The sequence below is a fragment of the Xenopus laevis genome, chromosome 4S (assembly GCF_017654675.1).
Source record: "Xenopus laevis strain J_2021 chromosome 4S, Xenopus_laevis_v10.1, whole genome shotgun sequence".
NCBI lineage: Eukaryota > Metazoa > Chordata > Amphibia > Anura > Pipidae > Xenopus > Xenopus laevis.
The window spans coordinates 84,024,072-84,048,520 of record NC_054378.1 but is presented as its reverse complement, the minus strand read 5'-3'; the positions used below and the strand labels follow the sequence as shown (position 1 = coordinate 84,048,520).

The 24,449-nt window shown below is 39.2% G+C and overlaps 1 protein-coding gene across 1 annotated transcript; it reads right to left on the bottom strand.

Annotated features, from left to right (window-relative positions):
* Positions 1-860: 860 nt before the first annotated feature.
* Positions 861-16,894, bottom strand: gfi1.S (growth factor independent 1 transcription repressor S homeolog). Its single transcript, XM_018261015.2, has 7 exons — positions 16,585-16,894; positions 11,846-12,021; positions 10,813-10,986; positions 8,216-8,595; positions 6,060-6,197; positions 4,964-5,129; positions 861-2,744 (listed from the first exon to the last, which is right to left on the bottom strand). The coding sequence occupies exons 2-7, from the start codon at positions 11,958-11,960 to the stop codon at positions 2,566-2,568; spliced, it is 1,152 nt and encodes a 383-aa protein (XP_018116504.1). The 5' UTR covers positions 11,961-12,021; positions 16,585-16,894; the 3' UTR covers positions 861-2,565.
* Between the last annotated feature and the right edge of the window lie 7,555 nt (positions 16,895-24,449).

Sequence of the window (24,449 nt, the reverse complement as noted above, 5' to 3'; positions counted from 1 at the left end):
GCATCTTGTTTGGTAGCGTGATCTTGATTTTCTTAATATTTAAAACAAATTACGTTTGGGTGGAAGAGTTGTGAAAATGTGCGTGAACAGGGTAACTATGAAAGCACAAGTTTACAAAGATCCATGGGATCATTAAGACAACACACTTTCCAAGTTCCCCACCAACTAGGCGAGCACAGTAAAATCTATACTTGTTCAAGTGCCTGCATGTTTCTGTTGCCTTTACTTAGCATGCCAGTTTAACTGCACGGGACATGGAGCACTTAGAGTAGTCTCTTTAGGTTTTCGCTAACTAGATATTTAAAGGTAAGTGATCAATAATTTTTCATTTACCATACATGTCAGTAAAAGAAGAAAAATTTTGTTTATTAATTTAAAACATTATTTTCACAATAAATAAGCATCATAAAACAGATAACACTCCAAAATGTTAGGTATTTACAAAGAATCTTACTAGAAAGAATAGGTTAATCTACATGATGTGGAAACATTTGTTTAAGGCAAAGATCATGAGGTAATTATACAGATCATTACTTTATCATAGCAAAGCAAGAATAGTTGATAAAACATTAAAAAGCTGGTATCCTGTATGGCTGAACACATCGAATGGGGATGGGGCTTCCAGATCCACAAATTCTCCTAATTGCCACCGCATTTATGATTTACAAGAAATTAATGGTTTGGTTCAAACTGAGGGACATGCTGTACAAGTCCATGTGCCATAAAAGAAATGGGGAATGAGACAAAATAACAAGCAACCAGCAGAAGTAAACACTGTATAGTAAAAATATGGGATCATTTTGCTTCCATTTTGACTATATATATATATATATATATATATATATATATATATATATATATATATATATATATATATATATATATATATATATATATATATATATACACATAGTCACAAACAGATGCAAACTGTGGATAAGCAGTTAATCAACAAACATTAAGTAATGCTATATAGGTCTTGCTTAAAAAAGAAGCATCATAGAAATGCTACACATTATGTTTTAGGCTTATTCACAAGCCAAAAGTGATGGAGTTGCCTAGAGCATACTGAGCATGTGCAGTGCCACTCGCACTGAAAAGATGGCCTAACAAGATCCAGGGTATGAATCATTAATGTTATAGAGCTACTGCACCTCTCTGCTGGTAAATAAGTTCTCTAATATAGGATTTCTAGCCATATTCATTTTAGGCTTTAGCTCTCCTTTAAGAGGTATACTGTGTTTATCAGCTAACACAAGTGATTACATTTAAATGGAAACAGACAAACATTCTCATTTTCTTCGTGCTAATGACATGTACTTGGTTCCCCAAGTGTATGCTGTTCCCAAAAGTCCCTTCAGGTAAAGGACAACTGACAAAAACACTCTTGCATTGCATTTAAACTGTGTACTCTGTAGGCCTGGCTAAATGCCTTTCTGATTAGCATTAAAAGGGAAAAAATGGTTTAAAAAAAATAAACAAGACACATATATAAAACAGTATGTCAGATGGCACTGTTCTATTACATGTTATGGAAATTGCCCCTATGGAAAAGTATTTGAATAAATTATGTTCTCCCCTTTATTGGTCAGAAAAGGCAAAAACAACCAATTTATAGAGAGAAAAGTGCAAACTAATTTTACAATCTTATGTTCTATTGCTGTTCTTGAAATCTGCATTACTGTCTTCCCTATAACACTGTACTTGCTAGAACTTCCCTTCAAGGAGAAGCTCTTATAACCTTATTATTATCTTAACTTTAATCTGGGAGCCGAGACATAGGTTCAAGGAAGCAAATTAGACGTTATCAGGGTGCTTCTACTTTCTCAACAGACACAGACAATTCACAAGTGCACATAACTGAAATAACCAGACTGGATCATTACCAAACCCCCCCCCCCTTCCTTCATTCTGTTTCCTTTCCAGATCAACAGGGAATATTACTTTCACTATTACTTAAGACCACAGCTGGACAGGGGACTGACAAACTGCTGGAGAAGCATATGAAAGTTCTGTTTCCTGGATATACCATAGGTTGTCTGTCAAAGTCACTTCTGTCTGAGTAATAAAACTTTAGGCCTGTAGCTATAGTAAACATGTCATCTTTAAATAGTGGAAAATAACAATGTGAGAATAAATGGTCCTTGATGAAATGAATGTCAATTTCGCCAACTGCCCATGATGAAATGCTGGTGTGTGTGTAAATGACATACACACATTATCATTGTTTTTGTCTCCTGAGCTACAGGTGGTAGCCCAGATTGCTTGTCTTTAGTTGTTACCGCATAAGGTTTATTCCTCCACACTGTCTGTGGTACTCTGTATAATACGTTTTCTTATCATCAGATGGAACTCTGTCACAGAAGACTTGCTGTTTCTGAAGGTCAGGAGTCTGATGGTACAATGTGGTGAGTAAACTCAAAACTGAGATTTCTGCACATTCCACCATTGTTAGTGGTAATGAGTCAACACCACAGATTTTCGGTTAAGTTCATATAGTGTTCTCAGGCTGCTATATGTGTAGATTTCCTTTGAGGAACCAGAGCAGAACTTTTTGAGCCAGGTTCATTTAAGTCCATGTTGGGTCTCCCGATGCCTCCTCAAATCCACTTTTCTCTGAAAACCTTTTTCGCACAGGTCACAGCCAAATGGCTTAAAACCAGTATGTTTGCGACTGTGGGTAATCAGGTTGGAACTCTGGCTGAACGCTTTGCCGCAAACTTGGCATTTATGTGGTTTTTCTCCTGCACAAAGAGAATTATTGATATGTTTTAATGTTTGAATGCTTAGGGTTGCACTGCATTGAACAAATAAGTACAAATACAGAATATATCACATTAATATTCTGTGCATAACTCTAGATCACAGTGCTAATCTGGTGGAGCCCCATGTACGCTGCTGATGCTGCAGGAAAGTGGTGCTCAGTGCCAGTGTGGGCCAGCACCAGGTATGAGGCAGAGCCTGCAGTATTCATCAAAGACCATTTTGGTGACTCTTGCCTATATCACTACACTAGAGGTGCTAACAATATGCTGTAGAGGAACCAAATATACATACAAGCTAAATCCCTGTATTTGTCACTACAATGTTGTTATTGAATGACCATTGCCCCATGATATATTTTTGCTATATAGCTTGGTTCTGTTATTGCTGGATCTGAATATAATGGTTACCTTTCTCTGGGACACTAAAATAACCTGTTAACATGAAGTGAATGGATCTGGGATGTGCTGCCATATAACACTTTCACTACAGAACATTATAGAACAATACTTGTTGTGTCCTTATGGCACTGGAAGAGTTAATAAGTAGTGCCTTGCGTTATTATATTCTGTATTCACTGACTGTGACGATAAGGTGGTGAATGGGAGAGGGTACTGTCCTCTGCTTCTGTTGACTGAATTCACCTGCCGTTTTCATTGGCCTTTTAAATCAAGGCCACATCAACACAATAGCCTGTAAATCATCATATAGAATAGTCCTTCTGAACAAACAAAGGGAAGGGCAAAGTAACGCAACACTGATTGGATTACTAGAATTCACTCAATAAATAAATGCAGCCTACTAAGTCTGGTTTCTCTCTACAAATATTGTTTGCACATAAAGCTTAATTCGGTGATGATGGATTTGAGGTCACCATTTGTAAAGCAACAACAGAATAACAGAATGCAGGACAAGCTTTAATACCTATTATTCAATGGCATAACTGATAAAAGAGTGTCTTAGATTATGTGAACTCATATACAGGTAAAGTGTATGCAGAGTACTCTATAGCTATCAATTACCCAACATAAGCATATAGCAGGAAGGAATTAAGAGAAAAGAAATAACTGTTAAATTATGCCATGGATGTTTTGTATCTTATCTCATCTTTTATGAGTTTTCTTCCATTTGACAATGCAACTGCACATCACAATAACAACAACATCAACAACTACTGTATTTTCTGTATTGAGAGGTTCTTTGTTGTCCATCTGCACTTTAATCTATGAATGGGAGGCCAATGTCCCAACTAGGAGCTAGTTAATGCAGTATGAAACAAAACTGTTTTATTCTGGTGGATTGGTTTATTGACAGCATAAAAGTGGCATTAAAGCTTAAAGCTTAAATTGTGTTTCTGTTGTACTAAATGACAGACCTCTTCTACTGAACCTGCACATACAGTATCCTCGAAAAGATCAGGGAAGCTTGTTTATTTTTAGTCTTCTTTTTCAAAGTTGTCTGGGATGTGACTATTTTCATCTCTTATTAAAAAGAGACACTGACAGGCTTGTTCCTTAAACGTTTGACTACCTGCCCTAAATAAGTAGTAGATAGACTTATTTCAGCAACACTTTTCCCAAGTCCATTTACAAATACCTTCAGGCACAATTATTATTTAGAGCATTGCCAGTACCTCTCTGTGGCCCCTTTAAATAATACATTTTTGGAAGGAATTTTCTTTTTCTATTCTGCTGCACACGGTTTAATGCGTTGGTTTTCTTTTTTTGTTTTTCTACACTGCCATTCTTAAATGAATCCGTTACCACACTAATCTTGGGACTAGATTTTTATTTAATCATTTTGTTGTACTCCTGACATTAAAATAACTGGCAGGGTTTTATGGTCTGTCACCCTAGCAACCACAGAACATTTTAGATTTAAAAGTCGAAAACTGCTGAACAAAAAATGTAAAATTGTAACTGAATTGTACTTTCTCCATCAGCCTAAGTCTTAAATGTAAGCTGAACTTCTGCTTTTACTCTGATTAGGCACAGTTTAGTAACTTGACCACAATAAGCAGCAACCATGCAAGATCTCTTTCACTACCTGTCCTGGAGCAGGGTTCTCTTTATGATGAAACTGCACTGTTGCAGAGGTTTGCGTTAAAAACTTATTGACCCTTTCTAGATCATAAACTATTACATTTAAAACTGAAAAAAAGTCCATGAACTGCCATGCTTTTTTGTGCCAGGATACTAACCTGTATGTATAAATGTATGCTTCTTCATGTCAGATTTCTGATGGAACCTTTTGCCGCAATACTGACATGGGTATGGTCTGGTATCCGAATGGATTAGCAAGTGAGTGGAAAGTGTTGATGACCTTTTAAAACTTTTGCCACATATTTTACAGTCAAAGCTTCTTTCCTGAATAGAGACAGGAAAACCTAAAACTCAATATTTATTCCATGCACACAAAATGAAATCCCATTATATAATTTGAAACCATGTTATTCGCATATAATGAACAGAAAAAGGAATCCTGTGTATATGTGCTGTAAAAGAAGCACATGGGTTTCTGTATCAACACATGCCTATATTCATTGTTGCTCAAAGCACAGATTAAGTAACAGAGAGGAAATGCATTCAGGGACTCCTCCTCAATGTTTTGATTCCTAGTCACAGAGAAAGGTCCATGTCTCAGAACAAAAACTGTCAATGTGGTTTGTTTAATGCACTGAAGTCCACTGAGTGTACTCCCTGTTAGGTTCTTTATGGTAGAAATGAATAAATCTTGTTGTCACTCCAGTGTTTCTGTCAGTGCTACACAGTGATATAATTGGGTATATATATATATATATATATATATATATATATATATATATATATATATATATATATATATATATATATATATATATATATTCTTTTAAAGGGATAATACAAAACCAAGACAATCCATGTAGAATTAAAAAAAAGTCAATTTAAACAAGGCCATAACAATTGCCAAATGGTGAAATAATACAAGATGGATATTGATGACAAATGATAAAAGTTTGTGGTGATAATGTTTCATTTATTTCCATATACAATTGCTGTTCACATTATTCTACATAACGTCATCCAAATATGCCATAACTAATTATCCGGGGGTCAAACTTCGTTATATGATGATGATGTCACTAAAAGAAATCTATCAAAAGTTGCAATGAAACGTAAACATTATACAATACAACTATTTGAAAAGAGAAAAAACTGCTTTATAGTTTTAAGCCCATGTAACTGATTCTGTAACAATGAATGTTTTATAAAGAGTACTGTAGCCTACAGAGAGCCTTAGTCATTGTATGTACATACCTGGGAATGTACTGCCTTATGTTGCTCTAAGCTGACCGCATGGCCAAAGGTTTTTCCACACATTTCACAAGCAAATGGCCTTGTACCACTGTGAGACCTTCGTACATGGACTTCGAGTCCATGTGGTGTGGAGAAAACCTGAAAAGAAATTCAAAAACATTATTTTCAGATTGTCAGGTTAATTATCCAGATGAATTAAGGCAACCCAACCAACCAGGTTGATAGTAAATCAAAACCAGCTTCTTTATATGAGCATTGTGTTTTGTGAATTTTTGTGTAAACAGTATTTTGTTACAGTAACTATTTATGCCAAACATGTTCAATGTAACACACTAATCAGTTAACATTTGTTGAATTTGCTGTATTTACCACTCTTACATTATTGTTGGTATAAATAGTTACTAGCTCTCTGTTTGAGCTGAGATATAAGTTTAAACGGGAAAAACCAAGAGACAATTTACAACTAGTTGTTTTTGGGGTTTTTTACAACCAGTTCAGATTTACACATTTTTTCCCATTTCAATTATAATTTGTATTCAAATAAAATATATATATATATTTCTAGTGATTTGGCAAGTCATCCATAGACTTTCATTGTGGTAAAAATAACAAATTGCTTGTGCAGGGACTTATCCAAGAAATTGGGTTTACAGTTTAACATTGCACCTGAAAGAAAAAACTGAATTTAAATATTGAAAGCTGTAAATTCTGTTTTGATGAACTGTTTAAAAAAATCTAAACAGAAAGTGGAGTACATCAGGATTCCCTAGGTTGAAATTTCTAAAAGGTACAATCATTGGTGGTGGTAAAATGTTAGGCTCCCTCCATGATGTTCCTATTTGCTGAAAACTGCACAGAACGTGGGGAACTAATGTAACCACGCTGCTATCATCTTCTTCATTTTTATGGTCTGGCCCAGGTATGCATGCTCAGTAGAGTGAAAAGCCAAACTTGGAAACAAAAAGTCAGTTTTCAATCTATAGTCACACCTGGCCAATGTTACCTTGAAGATCAAAGAAGCAGAATAAGACTGCAATGGGGTGCTCCTATCCTACAGTAGTATATTGGGTTGGAGCATTACATTTTTATAGCAAATAGGGGCACCTGTCAAGGGTATCAGAATCCCTGGGGGGGGGGTAACATTTAGCAACACCCAGTGATTATACTTTTCCTTTAATCTTTCTAAAGCATAGGTCTCAAAATGCTGTGCCATGAACTCATTTTTGGGCATAACTCATTCCTCATGTTAGCTGGAGCACTTGGGACTTGCTTGTGAGTAACTGCTAACTGTAGTATCCTTACATTATACACAAACAGGGCATCAGCCCCTTGAATCCACCCACATGTATACAAATGGCATTAAGTTGTGTTGTCTATTTAAAGGCTATATTAAGAGGGGCTGACCAAATATGCAGCGTATTTTTTAAAAAATAATCCATTATAACAGTTTTTGAGATGCTAATATTTGTATACAGAGTATTCCCCCTCAGCAACTTGTTCAACATATTAAAGGCTGGAGTGACTGGATGTGTAACATAATAGCCAGAATCCAACTTCCTGCTTTTCAGCTCTATAACTCTGAGCTAGTCAGCAACTTGAAGGGGGGGCACATCTGTTCAGTGAGTTTGCAATTGATCCTCAGCATTCAGCTCAGATTAAAAAGCAACAGATATGACCCATGTGGCCCCCCCTCAAGTCTCTGATTGGTTACTGCCTGGTAACCAGGGTAACCAGTCAGTGTAAACCAAGAGAGCTGAAAAGCAAGAAGTAGTGTTCTGGCTATTATGTTACACATCCAGTCACTCCAGCCTTAACCAGCAAATGTTTGCCTAAATAACCATATTATAAAAAAAATTTATTTTGCACATCCTATCTATTTACCCAGTTTTTATTTTCACACTGAACAATTCCTTTAAGCACTTTGCTTTTCCAACAAGTGTCTCGATTACACAGGACGGTAAGCCATAGGGTTCAATCTTTTTTCGTGTGATTCTGTGTATCTACTACTCCATGTCTATAAAATGAGCAGCTCCACCCATTTGTCTTAATGTATCACGTGGTGTAACTTGCCCCGTTTAAGTAGTGATGGTAATGCAGGTGGTTATTTTACACAGTATTTAGTATAGCACACACTGAGTGCAGTCCTCAATTCCTACCTTGCTGCATTTAAGGCATTTGTATGAGCCATTGTTGAGTAGCAGCCGCGTGCAGAGTAGGTCGGACTCCATCTTAATGCTCTGAGCTTTATCCTCATACAGCGGAGTCTGGCTTCTGGGGTCTCCATAGCGACCTATGACCTGCCTGTAGTCTCCGTACAGTCCACGCAAGCCTCTGTCTGAGCTGTAGAGCGAAGTGGGAGTGGCCTGGGCTTCCCGCTCTCCGTATAGTGAGGGGCTTTTGTCCAGCGCTGTGGGTCGGTAACTGTGAACCAACTGGCGCAGCTCCGAGCGGGCAAGTACATCCCAGGCGTACGGCTTCAAGGGCACAGAGTAGGGCGGGGACTCATCCAGAGAGGGGCAGATGGACTTCTCTGAGGCTGTGGAGAAAATGAACAAATTAGCTGCGCTTAGTTATTTCACATTTCATTTAACCGTATAAGCTGCAAATGATTGGCACATTCTGCCACAGGACATTGGGCACCGAGTAGCCAGCTTCAACCAAATGCCTCAACTTGCTGCTACAGAAAAAGCTCACACTTCTGAACTCTGTCCTCGTTATAAACTGTATTTACTTATTTGGCTAAAAGCAGCGCAAAATGATGCATTTTAGGCATATTTTAGTACGTTTCAAATGTCTTCGCTTTTTGTGCCCTCACACAAAAAATGGCATTATCACTCCCTCTGAGATCAAAAAATCCAATATACATTCATTGCCAATTTGCTGGTGCTTGAGCCTTATGCACAACTGACCCCCTTACATGTGGCAATCGTAAATGCAGTCAGGGACAGAAATAGAAAGTAGCAAATTGAAAGACAAATGCTGCTTTTAACACTAAATACATTTACAAAAAAATATCAATGTGATTGAAATGTATACATGGAAGCTGTTTAGCATTCGCTTTGCTTTCATTGTATACAATTAAATCTTTTTCTGCAGTAACGGAACTTGGTGGGGGCGGGCCCTGGTGCGGGCCGTGAAGCCGGGCCCGCCCCCACCTTCGTCTGCATTTTTTTTTTCTGACGCTGCAGCCAACTCCAGCCGGTAGAGCGCGAGCGATCTACCGGGGGGCCCTGCGGGGGTGCGGGCCCTGGCCCAGTTGCACCCCCTGCTCCCCCGGTAGTTACGCCCCTATTTTTCTGGATTTGCTCTTTAAGGCCCTCTTCAGCAAAGGCTTTGACTTACTTGCAAATTCAAGTGAAACAGTATCTGAACTAGAACAGTCAATTCTGTCATATGTTTTTATGAGGGTATTTGATTGACTCTTTCTGTGTAAGGAAACCTTAGGGCAAGGCCAGACGTGGCGTTTTTAAAAAAGAAACATCAGGCGTAAATACGCCACTGAAACCACACACGACTATCAACATGCATTTTTCATGCGTTTTTCAGCATGTAGGTTTCTTTTCCCAATTGTGGTTTCTCATTTTTCTCATTGAGAATTTGGACGCCATATTTAAAATACGCTGCGTATTTACACAAAGTGTGGTTTCAAACATGCAGATCCCATAGAGTTTATTGATTTGGTAGTTTCTTGACATATTGGCATTTATGCTGAAAAACGCCAATACTGGCGACCTGTGGTGGATTTCAGCTTGCAAGCGCCCTGTGTGAATTGCCATAGTGTGTTTTCCATTAGCTTCAGTGGTAGCGCAGTTGATGCGTATTTACGCCTGGCGGAGCTTTTTTAAAAATGCAGCGTAAAAACGCCACATCTGGCCTTGCCCTTAGCTCTGACAAACAAGATTGATACAGTGTAAGTATACTCCATCCCATTGGTTTACGTTTTTACTTGCAGTAGAACTCCCATTTTTACATTTTTCAGCTGACCAGAAAAAATGGTGTAAAATCCAGCAAAGTGTAACATCAGGGAAATGTATTATGCATTATGTATAGGTGGGACCACGAAACAACAATGTAAAATGAGGGGAAACTTAAAATCAGGGGGTTGTAAAATGGGGGGATGACATGATTGTTTTAGGGCTATATTTGTGTGTTTATAAAGACGCATCATCGTTGTGTTGGTATCTACATGCATTTACGTGGCCAGACAATATAATATAATCTCCTGTTGCAAATACATTTCAGCAGCTGAGAGGTGGCTGGCTCTGTTTGCCATTGTGACATCAACTTCTGCTGTTTAAGCTAAGAGACACTTCCCCATCAAATAGAAGAGAAGGCATAACTGTATTATATAATATTATATAAGACTTCTCGACTATAGTCACTTTGGGAGTAAATAAATCACTCCTTCCTAAACCGAGAAATATGGCTCTGAGGAAGAGGGCGTGTGGTTCCCCAACTCTCCTCCTATACAGACAGTATATAATAAGCCTTTCCTATAGTCATGTACTGACTGATCTTGGCACCTAGGGGGTTTATCTGTTGCGACATTCACATCGTTTCAGAACAACGAAGTAAAAGAAATAGGGAAAATGTAGTGAAGCAAAGGGTGAATATATAGATTACAAACATGGTGGGAATCACGTTGTGATATGAATCAGCCCAGTTGCCTTTATGACTTATAGGATAAAGCCTTATCGTTTGCTATCTGTTCTGTCTGGGCTGTCCAAGCTTTGCGCACGGCGCTGCTCATTACCTGGGGAGACAGACGGGGAAGGAGGTCTCCAGAAATCTTCACATTCAGAGGGGCTTGTCTCACACACGCTGCCCTCCCTGCTGCCAGGGGAATCCGATGATAAATCTGTGCCATCGCCCAGATTAGAGGAGACCGGAGAGAATCTGCATTGCATCGCAGGGATGACGCGGCTCTCTGTAAATTCCAGGGAGACAAACAAATTAATTATGGCCTCAGAACTTTCAATCTGCCTGCGCCCTACATATAACTGGCCTGTGCTTTCACTCACACACTTATTCGTACACACAGAACTCATTCCAGGGGCAAGGCTATAACTACTAGAAATACAAGCAACCAGATATCGCGTTGCGATATTTTCATAATTAAATGTATTTTGCTGGCGTTTGCTCCTATGTTTTAATAAATGAAATCATCTCATAAACCAGGGTCTATATAATATAATGTAAATGGGGCAGTTTGAGGTTATAACTTTGTAATAATAATAACAATCAAGACCGCAATACATAAGTCACAGCCAACCACAGTGACTCGATGCTTTGGAAAACATGACATTTTCTCCCCTTTGCTCTAAATTTCTTTAGATGGCGCCCATCCTTTATAAAATCACCGATGGAAATCCCAGGCTATTTGGCCTGACAGACGCGACAGAACTTGAGTCATTATTTTAGTTGCATGGAGATGTAGTAACGAGATTTACCCAAACAAAAATGAAACAATGCTAGGTTTGTTCAAAATTCTATAAAAGATAACCGTTTGTGGTATATTTAGGAGTAAATAATGGCACTTCTATCTCGTTCATCTGGAATAGGATGCTTTGTCGCAGCTACAAATTACAAGTAACATGAGAGGTGCCTTCAATTCTTCAGCACTACTGACTTGGATAGAAAGTGCCGCAGTGGGGGTGGTGAATTTGGATAAATAGATGGGACATCCGTTTTCTGTGGGTGTTTGTAGGAGAATAGATCAGTAGTTAGGTAATGTGGGATGTTAGTAGAATGGTGTGTCAGGCTGCGGTCAGTTACACGGTACATACCTGCACAGGTAAAAGCCAGGACATTGCCCTGCTGCGTGCTGTAGTCGCCATCGCTGGCCCTGGGCTGGTGGTAGCTGTGAGCCTTCTTGCTCTTCACTAGGAAAGATCTTGGCATGGCTGGCCTGGCACACCAAGATAGGAGTTGTGTCTTCAGGGCTTTAAATCTTGGTAGGGAACTGGTAAGAAATTGACAGGCTTTGGTTAGGGATATGCAGGGGGTAGGCGGGGCGCCTAGAGGGCGGGGCTTTGCTATAGATTACAGGTTATAGTCTCCAGGTGCCATTCACACAGGTGCCTCCATATATTATCCCCCGGGTTGTACAGTTGTTATTGCTGGCCACTGTATTCACAGCTCTACTTTTACATTTACAACTGGCAGAACCTTATTTACCTCCTGCATCAGTTATTGTATCAGTGAATCAGTATGTTCCCAGTCTGTAACGCTCCCATTTTTTTATACAGCACTGCGGAATCTACATATATATATTTATACATACTAACCCAAATCCTGTTACTCAATGGCACCAGCATATCTTTCATCAGAGGCTGGGACTGAGCAGTTTGCAGCAGGCTCTTGAGCAACTTGCGCCGGGAGACCTATAATAACCCCTCTGCTTACATTATCTCTTGCCCCATTGTGCACAAGCCGACGTGAGGCAATCGCTTAACGACTTCTTCACAACCCCATCACATTAACCCTTGATCCGCCAACATACACACACACACCAGTAAGTTAAATCGATTCCCTTTACTTGTACGAATCTATTCACTTTATTCCGCCTTACTCCGTGGCGAGCATGTTGTAGTTCTACTGCACCTACAGTTCTTCTCCAATGGTGCTGCTGTTAGCAAGGGTATAGTTCTAAGGAACATAAAACAATAATAACTGCCCAGTATATTTATACTGTGTCTCTGATCCATACAAGTCTCACACCAATGGCTTATAAACAGCCTATTCCTGATTCCTTGCCTGTAGTTCTATAGACCCATGTTAAGCAGACCCAGTGGCAGACCCAGTGGCTGCTGCTGCCTTTCATAGCACAGATGGGGCAGTTCAGAGAGGAAATTGGATGTGTCTGAGTTTGCACAGAGGAGCCAACCTACAGATAGCGATAGTTATCTGCTCATCTGCCTTTAACTTGCTGAATGAAACGTCTTTACCTTAGCGTTAGCGCCACCAGGGCAGGTCTGTGCTGCTGATAGAGATGTTATTTTCGTCTGTATAAAATCAGTAGCATCAATGTGGCACAGACTAGAAACCTACTGTCTGACTGTTCAGTGCAAATAATCTGGCATTGTGTCATCTGAGTCGGTTCTCTATTGTGGTATTGGAGGCTGCAGTTTCCCTGGATAATGAGAGCTCAGTGCTGTACAATTGTGCTCCTGTAACACGAGCAGGTGAGGGCGGGAGGCGTGTGGCAGCTGTCTGATAGCCCTGTCTGTGCCTGGGGCTGCCAAACCTGCACTCATCGCTACCTGTCAATACAAGGAGGCATTACATATGATTCTGGAATAAATCAGGAGATATCATGCTGCACCTCGCTGCCTACCAACTGCTTGCGTTGCGTCATCTGACATGTCTGCTATTGGTTACTACACTGATTACAACTATATTGGGCGCAGCAGCTCCTTCAGGGTCCAGTGCACGCGCGCAAACACCTCGGCAAAAACCTACGTGGGCGCCTGTCTAGTACAAGATTCATCCATTGCAGTGGTTTGGCACCCAACAACAGCACCCTCTATGTCTGTGTGGGTGCTGCATGTTTTGTGCACCTGGCAAATGGATTCCATTAGGCTTGTACATAGAGACAAACACTTTTACCCAGTGTTAAGTAGAAAATCAGCTGAGTTGCTGAAATATCTGCCAATGTGTTTTGAAACGTCTAGGATTGCTACAAAAAGTTAGTGCATAAGATGCAGGTAAAATCCCTTCAAACCACTAGTTGTTTTCAGATAGATCACCAGAAATAACGACCTTTTCAAATTACTTTCAATTTTCTATGTGTCACTGTTTTTCTAATATTGAAGTGTAAAGTGTCATTTTCACATGCTAAAGCAGCTGGGGGGTCGCCGACCCTTTTTATTGTTCTAAATTGATACATTTCGTTGATATATTTCTTATTTTTGTCCCTGCTGAGCAGAATCTCTGGGTTTCATTACAGGCAGCTGTTTGACTTGATACAATAGTTGCTAATACTCCAGAGATGCTGCTGAGAAATGTATCAACTAATGTAGCAAAATTGTTACAGTTTAGAGTCTGTGCCTGAATTACTGAGCTGTCAGACATGAACATTCAACTTTAAACAGTAAAAAAATAAATAATGGAAAGTGAAAAAAAAAGTCTTTATTTCTGGGGAACAATCTGAAAACAACTGAACTGAAAAAAAAGTGTTTGGAAGGTGAACAAGCCCTGTGTTAGATCTATTAGTGATGGTGGCACCCATGAGTACTGGTAAGGGATCTAATTATTCAGTTCCTAACGAGCCCCACTGTTTCTTATTAATTCGGATTTCTGGTTCATCTCCTTAGATTTTTACTCTCCTTTTATTTCTCCTCTGGATTTAATAAGCAAATGTGCCTGCTGCTCACACAGCGCTCATCCAGCCTTGGCGCAAAGTTTCGGAAATTTCTCCCTTCTTTATTCTAGCGCAGAAAATATTGATTACAAGTAAAATAATAAAATAAGAAGATGAATGGAATTTATTTATTAAAACCCCATAATAAAAACGAAAATAATTGCACAAACTTCAGCAATTGCAGTCCTATACCTACAGTTTTGAGTTTGGCAATCCATATGAATACTGCATTACTAGCTTGTTGGATTTGGATTTTTTAGTTTGTTGCTGAGCTACAGCTTCCCAGTAGCTGCCTACACAACACACAACAGGATTCAGATCTCTGAACTCCATGCTGCTGCGATGGGAGAATAGCACCTGTCTGGGTCTGGTATCCTTGAGAGAAGAAAGCAGTGTTAGCCAGGCAGGACAAAGAAATCAAAGTACTTTGATAAGTGTGTTAGCAGCAGCACTACTAGCAGCATCCCTATGAGCCCTGGGTGCTGAAAAACTGATTTCAATGGAACACTTTTGTGAGGTTAGGGTACAGGTGTTACTGTAAAATATGGCATGGGAGGGAGAGTCTGTGAAGCATTTCTTCAAGTGTTTGTTAGTTGGAAATTATCTCTTATTGGATTGATATTTCATATACTGATGTAACATGGGTACAGGGGTTTCCACCTTAACTAACGTTTGGTACAGTGTACACTGCACTTGTCAAGACAATTAACAATGGGACTTTATTTTTATATTGTTTGTTTTTGTTTTTAAATATATACTTTTTTTTCTTCCACTCTCAGCTTCCACCTTCTTTTTGGTTGCCAGGGCTCACTTGCCGTAGCAACCAACGAGCAGTTGGATCTGTTCTATAGAAGAGGACATGGAAAGTAAAATAAAGAATGTAAAGTAAGAATAACAATTCCAAGGAACCCTGACAGTCTTTAGTGATCCCAGAAATCCTTGTCAATAGCTGGGGATAGAAGGGATAGAAATGCTTGTGATTAAAAAACGACATATGAGCTATTCAAGGCCAGTAGCTGTTTATTAACACAAGGTCCAGGTAATATATAAGTGAATATTCCCGGGAAGTCCTTCCATATGATTCTGCAGAGTTCTCAAGACTGAATAAAGCGACTGCACATTGTAGTTAAAATGATAAATCCAGGATAGTCAAATTGGGCTGAATATGATATATGGAAAGGAACTGGAAAGGGTTGGCTGGGTTGGAGACTGATATATATATACATATATAGTTGTGATAAGATGAAGGTGGAACAGAGCGAAACGTTGACATCGTGAGTAATTAGATCGCACGCGCCTTTCATTTTTCACGAATTATCTAGATGTTACTATCCAAAATTATACGTATTATTTTCCTAATATCAGGCGTGTGCTTCTATTTGCTGCCCTTGTGCTCGCGCTTCTTCTGCCTTCAACACAATGTTTGTTATAATCTCAACTGTGTTTATAACCGGCTGGGAATTTTTCGCAAATCCAAGGCCAGTGTTTGCGATAAGGCTGCGAGTTGTTCATGTGGGAAACGTGCCCTCCAGCCCACCTGGCTGACGCCTAAGCAAGTGCAACAGCTGGAAGGCACGGGGAGGACTCGGACAAAGAGCCGGCACATTCATCTCATACACTTACACTCATCCCACCCTCCGCTTTTGTTCTGCGCTAAATGGACTGTTTCATCCACAAATGAGTTATTTGTTAACTCCCGGCATGTGCTGAGCGCGCGCACTTATGGACTGAAGCTGCATGTAGCGATACAATCAGATCAATGACAGCAGAAACATGTAACTTAATACAGTGTGTGTGTGCCTAGATTCATAACCCCTGGCTACTGGCACAAAGCCCTTAAATCTCAGATCTGTGCAATGTCCAGCAGAGTTGTTAGTATATCTTTTCTATCCAAAAAACACACACACACTTACAGCTTTTTACTACAAATCCCTTCTATACAAAGTGAGTGCCTGGTCACTGTATGCAAATAATTATTGATAGAATTTCCATAATTTCAATACAATAACATTGATTGTTATTGGGTTTTTTTCTTTTTTAATTTGAAGGAAACTCCAATTTAGTGACACAGTCCTGCAAATGGTGAACTAATAAAGGAATTCCCAGGTTCAAGCAGTGGAATTATAGGGTGGTGTTATTCCATTTGATAGGAAAACCACTTACCTGGCAGGCACTGGTGGAATGCAGAGAAGCTTGATTAGATTTGGGCATAGTGAGCTGGAGGCAGGTACTTGAGCTATACATGAACTGAGACTTTGCTGTAAATAGATGATGCTTTATTTTCTAAGCTCTGCTCAGCCCCCTGACCACACAATCCACTTCCTGAGCAGTAAGAGTTTCAGAAAACCCTGCCTGAGTTCAACTTGGAACCATCCTCCTTGGCAGATGGAGTCATAAAAGGTCCTTAGAGGTGGCACTGAGTGGTCTGAAACTATTGCTCACTGTTCCATCACTGAACTGAGAGATAAACACATCTCTGCTACACCCCCACATCAACTTCCGTAATGACAAGTCACAGATTTAGCACACACATTGACTCAGTAGCACTGCCGGTCACTGGGCTGGACAGAATAGAATGAAATGGGACTGCCAAGCTAATTTAACAGATATAACTGACATTGTTGGGGTGCCCACCTTTCTTTGTATTTGCTGAAAATTTCTTGATGGTTGAATAAGGTCTGTTTGTAGAAAATCCAGTCATGATAAATTAATAAACATTTAGGGGCCCATTTACTTAGTTGGAGTGAAGGAATAGAATAAAAAAAAACTTCGAATTTCGAATGTTTTTTTTGGCTACTTCGACCTTCGACTTCGACTTCTATTCAAACTAAAAATCGTTCGACTATTCGACCATTCGATTGTAAAAGTACTGTCGCTTTAAAAAAAACTTCGCCACCTAAAACCTATCGAGGTGCAATAGGCTTCCATAGGCTTCCTAGCAATTTTATGGTCGAAGAAAAATCGTTCGATCGATTAAAATCCTTCGAATCGAACGATTTTTCGTTCGATCGTACTATTTGCGGTAAATCCTTCGACTTCGATATTCGAAGTCGAAGGATTTACATTCGGCAGTCGAATATCGAGTGTTAATTAACCCTCGATATTCGACCATATGTAAATCTGCCCCTTAAAGTTCCTTATAACATCAATACTTTTTAGTACTTTCTTTTATATTATGGATATAATCATTTTGTTTTTTAATCTGTTATGTTTCCTAAAAGGGAAACTATTGTGAAAATGAAAAAGTAATATAAGCTTCATCAAAACAAGTTTTCTAAATACAATCAATAAAAAATTCTCTACCATTTCTGAAATAATTAAGTTTATGTTCACTATTCCTCTCTCAGCATCTCAGCATCTCTCTCTTGATTCTTTCTTCATGCAGCAGTTTGGTGTCAGATAGTCATTGACAGTTAGATCCAATATATCTTATAGGGGGGCTCCTTTTGCCTAGAAGATGTATTAGAGCTCACTCCATTAAAATCAGCAGAAATCCTGTCTCTCTACATGCAGAATTTGTGCAAAAGGCAGTTGTTTTTGTTAGACTTTATTTGTACTGGAATCAGTTATTTGAGTGAGTTCTAATTCATCTGCTAGGGAAGGAATATTTAATTGATTGTATATACAAAGTTTCTTATTTCAGTATGATGAATTTTATACTAAATTTTCATTTTCACGGTTATTCCCCTATAATAACAAAATAAAATCAAAGAAGTCAAGGTGTCCTGAGAATCACAATCTCCATTTCAGCCATATCCACTAACTGGGTACTTGTATGTATGGATAGAGCATAACTTCATTTATAAATCACTACTTGGATACAGAACATTGTACAATTTTACAATGTACAAAAGTACACACAAGGAGAACAAGTAGTATAATAAATAAATAAGTATAAACACAGAGATTAAGTGCAAGGAGTGGAAAATTGCTCAAGCTCCATAACAAATATATAAGCAACAAGAGGCTATGCTTGCTGCAACTGACATCACCAAGCACTAGGAATGTGTCTACAACTGCTGCAAGTTCTCTGCAAAAAGCACATTCGTACATTCAGATTATTATCATCATTTATTTATACAGTGTCAGCAGGTTAGGTAGCACTTTTCATTAATTTATAACAATCCAGGGTCTTACAACAATTGAACAAACAAGAATCAAAATAGGATGAGTGTACTGCTTATAATCCGAAGAGCTTCAGGTAAGGAAAGTAATTAAAATGGACCTTTGTACTGTTTCCTTGTTGCAAGAGAGTATTGTCCGCTAGACTTGGGCACATAATTCTCTTACCAAGGAAAGAGAGCAACCCACAAACATCCTCATCTTATGCTCAGTGCTGCAAGACAAGCCAGCATAACCTCACACTGCAGCTCTGCCCTGGGCAGCAAAGTTAAATAAAAATATTCACCAAACAAGGCAGACTTTATGGGGAAATTTGTTAAAATAGAAACTTTAAGGATAATAATAAAAAATCTTTGTCGGTCCCAGTGCAATCTATCTATGTTTGCAGGGCCAGGCAGCTCCCCTTTGTTTTCCTGGCAAATTGGTCTTTTTAGTTGATGGTAAATTCGTACGATCGTACGATTGTTCTGAGAAGATCGTGGTCTCACGATCAGGATCTGATCTTTTCAAAATCTCAACATCTATGGCCAGCTTAAGTCAGCGACTTGGAGGGGGGCCACATGGTACATTTCTGTTCAGTGAGTTTGCAATTGATCCTCAGCATTCAGCTCAGATTCAGAAGCAACAGATATGACCCATGTGCCCCCCCTCAAGTCTCTGATTGGTTAATGCCTGGTAGCCAGGGTAATCAGTCAGTGTAAACCAAGAGAGCTGAAAAGCAGGAAGCAGTGATCTGACTGACATGTTATACATCAAATCACTCCAGCCTTTATACATAAAATTTTTGCCTAACTAACTATATTAGAAACATTTTTTATTTTGCACAGCCTATCTATTTAACCAGTTTTTATTTTTACACTGAACAATTCATTTAAAACCCCTTTAAAATCCCCCAAAACTGATGGTGTCCCTACACAAATTCTTTTTATTTACACATTTTTTAGATACCCCGTACTGGAGTCAGGGGCCAAAATGTTGTTTTTTTATATTAGAAAGTATGCTTAAAACAAAGCCATAATCGCATGTTCACAGTAGCCATTTAGTGGCTAAACAGGTCTCAGCATAGAAAGGGGGGTTGCAGATATGATCCATAAATGTGGTTTTCTGTGATATTTCTGTGTAATTTTACTGTTACAGTTGTTATTGCATACACATATAAACAGTAGATAAAAAACACAAAAAAACAAAAAATGGAGACCGCTCAAGCTCACCGCTAACTTCTCCCTCTGCCAGGTGCTCAGTCTCCAGTGTCTCCACTGTGTTACACACAAAAAACTAGAAATAGACAGCACTTCTGGGCTTGTTTACTATATCAGGTATCTGTACAATACCTAACGCGTTTCGGGATGAGATCCCTTAATCGTAGGCTCTGGTTTTGTACAGCTACCAGTACCTGCTATAATAAAACAAACCCAGAAGTGCCATCTATTTCTAATTTTTAATCTTTCTGTTCAGGCTCTTATTCAAATTAATGTATGGTTGCAGGGGTAAGTTGAACCCTAGCAACCACATAAAATATGCAATATGTAATATGCAATATGTTGCTTTTATTTAAACTCTGTTAACAAAGGCACATGCATATATACACATTCCCTACAACTCATAATATATGGTCATGACCTGGAATTAACCCCTGCTGTGAAGAGGTGTTACTTTCTAGCTTCCCTTAGTGTGTTGCACCCACACGCAACTGACTTGTGTAATGAGTCAACTGTTAATGCCAAAATGCTACTGTATATTACAGCTCATTGGCAGTGACACTTTCATACTAACAAAAAACTTACAAATGTATGGCCAAGTTGGTAAATTGAGCACAAAATGTTGCACTCTGTATTGTGGCAACTTCCTGGAATATGTGTAATTTACACATTGTACTTGTGTTTAAAAATTGGTTATTGCATGGCTGAATTTGTAGGAAATTAATTTTCCTACAAAAAACTTGATGGGGGTTGTATAAATGAAGTCGGCACGGCATTTTTCCTGTCGTGTTCTGGGGTTAATATTAGGGATGCACCGAATCCAGGATTCGGTTCGGTATTCGGCCAAGATTCGGCCTTTTTCAGCAGGGTTCGGATTCAGACGAATCCTTGTGCCTGGCCGGAGCGAATCCGAATCCTAATTTGCATATGCAAATTGTGGGGAGGGCGGGATTTCACGTGACTTTTTGTTACAAAACAAGGAAGTAGACCAATTTTTTCCTCTTTTTCCTTTCCCGCATATGCAAATTAGGATTCGGTTCGGTATTTGGCCAAATCTTCCAAGATGAATTCGGGGATTCGGCCGAATCCAAAATAGTGGATTCGGTGCATCCCTAGTTAATATACATAAAATTGACATTGTATTTATGTTGTATACATGCATTCTATGTTGAATTGTTATTGTATGTATGCTGACATGTATTTGGGTGTGTGTAAAACTGCTCCTTTATTCATCTAGTCATGTGTTCTTGGGTATAATATATGAAACTGACACTATATTTATCCTGCCATATGTTCTGGCTTATTGCATGTGAAACAGGGCATAGGATTAATTTAAATGAATATTTGTAGGAAATATCTTTAATTAGCCTCCCAAAATGGAGGAAACCCAGTCAGGGACCCTATGCTTGAGGGGGCCCCAAGAAAGTTGAAGGTTTGTTTCTTGGTCTGCAAATGGAGTGGAGCATATAGGGAATGAGAGGGAGTTTATGCAAGATGTAGGGATGTCTGGGTGTAATGGGGCATGGGAAGGGTGGAAATGGCCAGGCATAGAATATAGTTTTTTTTTTATCCCTTCATTTACTTTAGTTTCCCTTACAGTTAAATATACTATGCAGCTATGCAATGTAACCGCCACAAAATGCATACATTTGAAAAGGAGATTGGAATTTGCATAGGAGAGGGCCGGAAAAGAAAGATGAGTTATAGAAAGTTGCGATAACAATACATTTGTGGCATTACAGAGCATTGGACCACCATTTGAAAGCTGGAAAGAGTTAGAACAAGCAGGCAAATAATTCAAAAAATATAAAAATGAAAACATGAAGGCCAATTGAAAATGGCCTCATGAGGAAACATAAGGCGACTTCAGAAAACGAAGCGCCGCGTGTGCATTGACGCTGGCGATTTTCATTTTAGCCGGCAGAGGGCAAGGGGAAGGCAGTTTGGGGAGATTGTTGCCCCAAAGAAGAGGCGATTTGTCGCTGGGGCGACTAATCTCCCGAATCTGCTTGTGTGGACTGATCCTAAATCATTGGTGTTCAGTGGAACTTACTTACCTTTAATGTTTGGTGGGCAGTCTTCTTCCTTCACGGCTACAGCAGCCTTTTCATTTACCTCTGTGGTTTTCTCTTACGTCATCAGTTGCTTCCCAGACTCCCCTTAAAACATAGTTCTGGGACACCTATGCCCCCTGTGCCCCCCCCCTGATGGCAGCCCTGTGTATAGCTTTTAACATTGTAGGTCTCAATAAAAATATATTGCATAAAACAGCTCTTATGTAAAACCATGCTTTATGTAAATAACAATTATCATAATAATATACTTTTTAATTGTATGTGCCATTGGGTAATTCTAAATAAAAAATAGTCATTTTAAGAATTAAAGGATTCCCCTGGGATCTTTAGATTCACAGTGCACACAAACAATTTAAAGAATATATTCATGTTAGGTCACATCAGCCAAATAAAGGACAGAGTTGTGTCTTTTACTCTTTCACACTTCTTACTGTTACAGAGTTACTGTTACAAAGTTGTAGTATTTCTGGTCAGGTAATGTCTGAAGCAGCACACAAAACATTCGCAAAAACGCCGTTTTAATTAACGCTTGCGATTTTCATTACATTCCCCCTTTAATATGATATAAACTATCTGTTGCTCAAGTATTTATTCTAGAGTTATAATATAAGTCCAAAGCTCTTCCATGGAACCCTCCTGCTATTTCCTGCTGTTAATAGAGCTCCATCAACTGTTTACTCATGAAATGGTTAATGAGCACTGAGGGTATTTGGTAGATGGAGTATTCTGCATTTTATGAAAAAGCTCTAGAAATATTATCCATGTGTAACACCTATTTGGGCCACTCGGGGTTAATTCACCAGCTAGAACACTAGAGCATGGGTTACACACGACTTACACCCAGGCAGGGCCTTCGCTAAGTGGAAGTGTTCCCTCTATGGTGTAGTACAACTACATCCCCCCCAGGCTACTGTGCACACAAAAACAACTTGGGCGCCAGGAGGTTCTTAACAATCAGGAACGGTTTATTATGCCAAAAAGGGCAAATGACCACAGGTTTCAGTACTCACGCAGGAGTTGAGGAAAACAGCATATTGAGAGTTCACACAGATCAAGGCAGGCTCACACAGAGAGTACACAGGCAAATGCAGTACAACCTTTCCCTCCTGGAAGTTGTCAGGAAAGCAGCTTCTACCCTACAGTCCCTCTTCACTGAGGTCCCTGACTGGAGGCAACACACAGAGCCTCTGGGAAGCTACTCCCTTACTGCAAATCCTTGTTGGAGCTTCAGCTGCTCTTTCTCTCTATCCTATCTGCCTTTCTCTCCTAGAGAGACTATGACAAGTCTGCCCTAGTGTATCTGTTCCTCATTCATGGGGTTTCCTGGTCCCCGACTTGGACACATGCCTTCTTCTGGGCCTGCATCTGCATCTGAGGCACCTGGATTGGACCACTCACCAGACAATCCTTAGTCATATAAGGTTTTGTAAATTACAGTTTGGCCACTAGAATAAATAATAATATACTCTCCAGCTGACCTCATTCACACACCATGCTTATTATGGTTTAGGGAAACCTCTCCAAGAATCTCACCCTAGCCGTCCTTCTGTCTCCTGATGTGCACAGTTTATTGCAGAGAAAATGTGAGTTCCCACTGAATTTATAGCAGCTTGTGTCTAATCAAGAATTTGGCCACCAGTACATGTGTAAGGTATTGCTATCAAATTATTTAGCTTTAAAGGGGATCTAAACCCAAAATATGAATTGATATACATTTACCCAGAGTGCTCCTCTGGGCACTTTTGCAGTTTGAATTGAGTTTATTTTCATTGATTTCTGAAATATTTGCAGTTGTACACTACTAATACCAGCAACCCTAGTGCTAACCGAATACAGTGCTTAGAACGTGTAGATGCATTTAGGAATCCTTACAGCTATTGTGAAAGTTGAAAGTCTCAAAGTGGACTATGAGGCAGTGGGATGAATTTCACCAGTTTTTGTTTTGTTTTGGGAACTTGTGTGTTTCATGGAATGTTACATTACATTTTTGCACTGGGAACTTTGCAGAGAGAATGATTTTACTTGTCTCTTTGTATCAAACAGTATAGGAAAATCTAATTGTGTCATGTTTACTGCAATTCCAAGTCTGTTAGAGAATGTGGGATTTTTAGTTCCAAGAAGCTTCTTGTTGCCACCCGAGCTAAATACTGTGACAACCTTATATAGCCAGGCTGACCTCCTGTGGGTGGCAGTTGCAACAAGATACCTCATATGTTTGTTTTTTTCTACCCAGACAGATTGCTTTTGTTATTTTTGTAAATCCCAATGAAAAGTTTGCTCTTTGTTTTTTGGATGCAATAATAAAAAATCACTAGTTATGTGAAGCACAGCAATGCCAGTACAAAAATAACCTTAGTGATTTCTGGCACACACTTCTACCTGAAAACAGACAATAAAAGTAGATGGTGACTGCTCATTTCCTTTGGATTTCAGATACTCTTAATTTGGGACTAGGTGGGCGAGGAGCCCTCTTCGGACTTTATCTAAAAAGGTATTTTGTAAAGTCTTAAACTTATCCCAAACTATACTCTATCTGCCAGTCTATATTTACCCACAAAGAAAAGATTGGATTTAGCCACTGCTGTTTGTAAATGTTAAATTACTTAGCTTTGTTAATATTGCCTGTCTCTAG

Coding starts and splice junctions, on each gene's coding strand:
- gfi1.S (XM_018261015.2), bottom strand. CDS start 11,960: ATGCCAAGATCTTTCCTAGTGAAGAGCAAGAAGGCTCACAGCTACCAC. Junction 10,987..11,845: donor CCTGGCTTTTACCTGTGCAG/GTATGTACCGTG, acceptor TGGAATTTACAG/AGAGCCGCGTCATCCCTGCG. Junction 6,198..8,215: donor AATGCCTTAAATGCAGCAAG/GTAGGAATTGAG, acceptor ATTTCTTTTCAG/GTTTTCTCCACACCACATGG.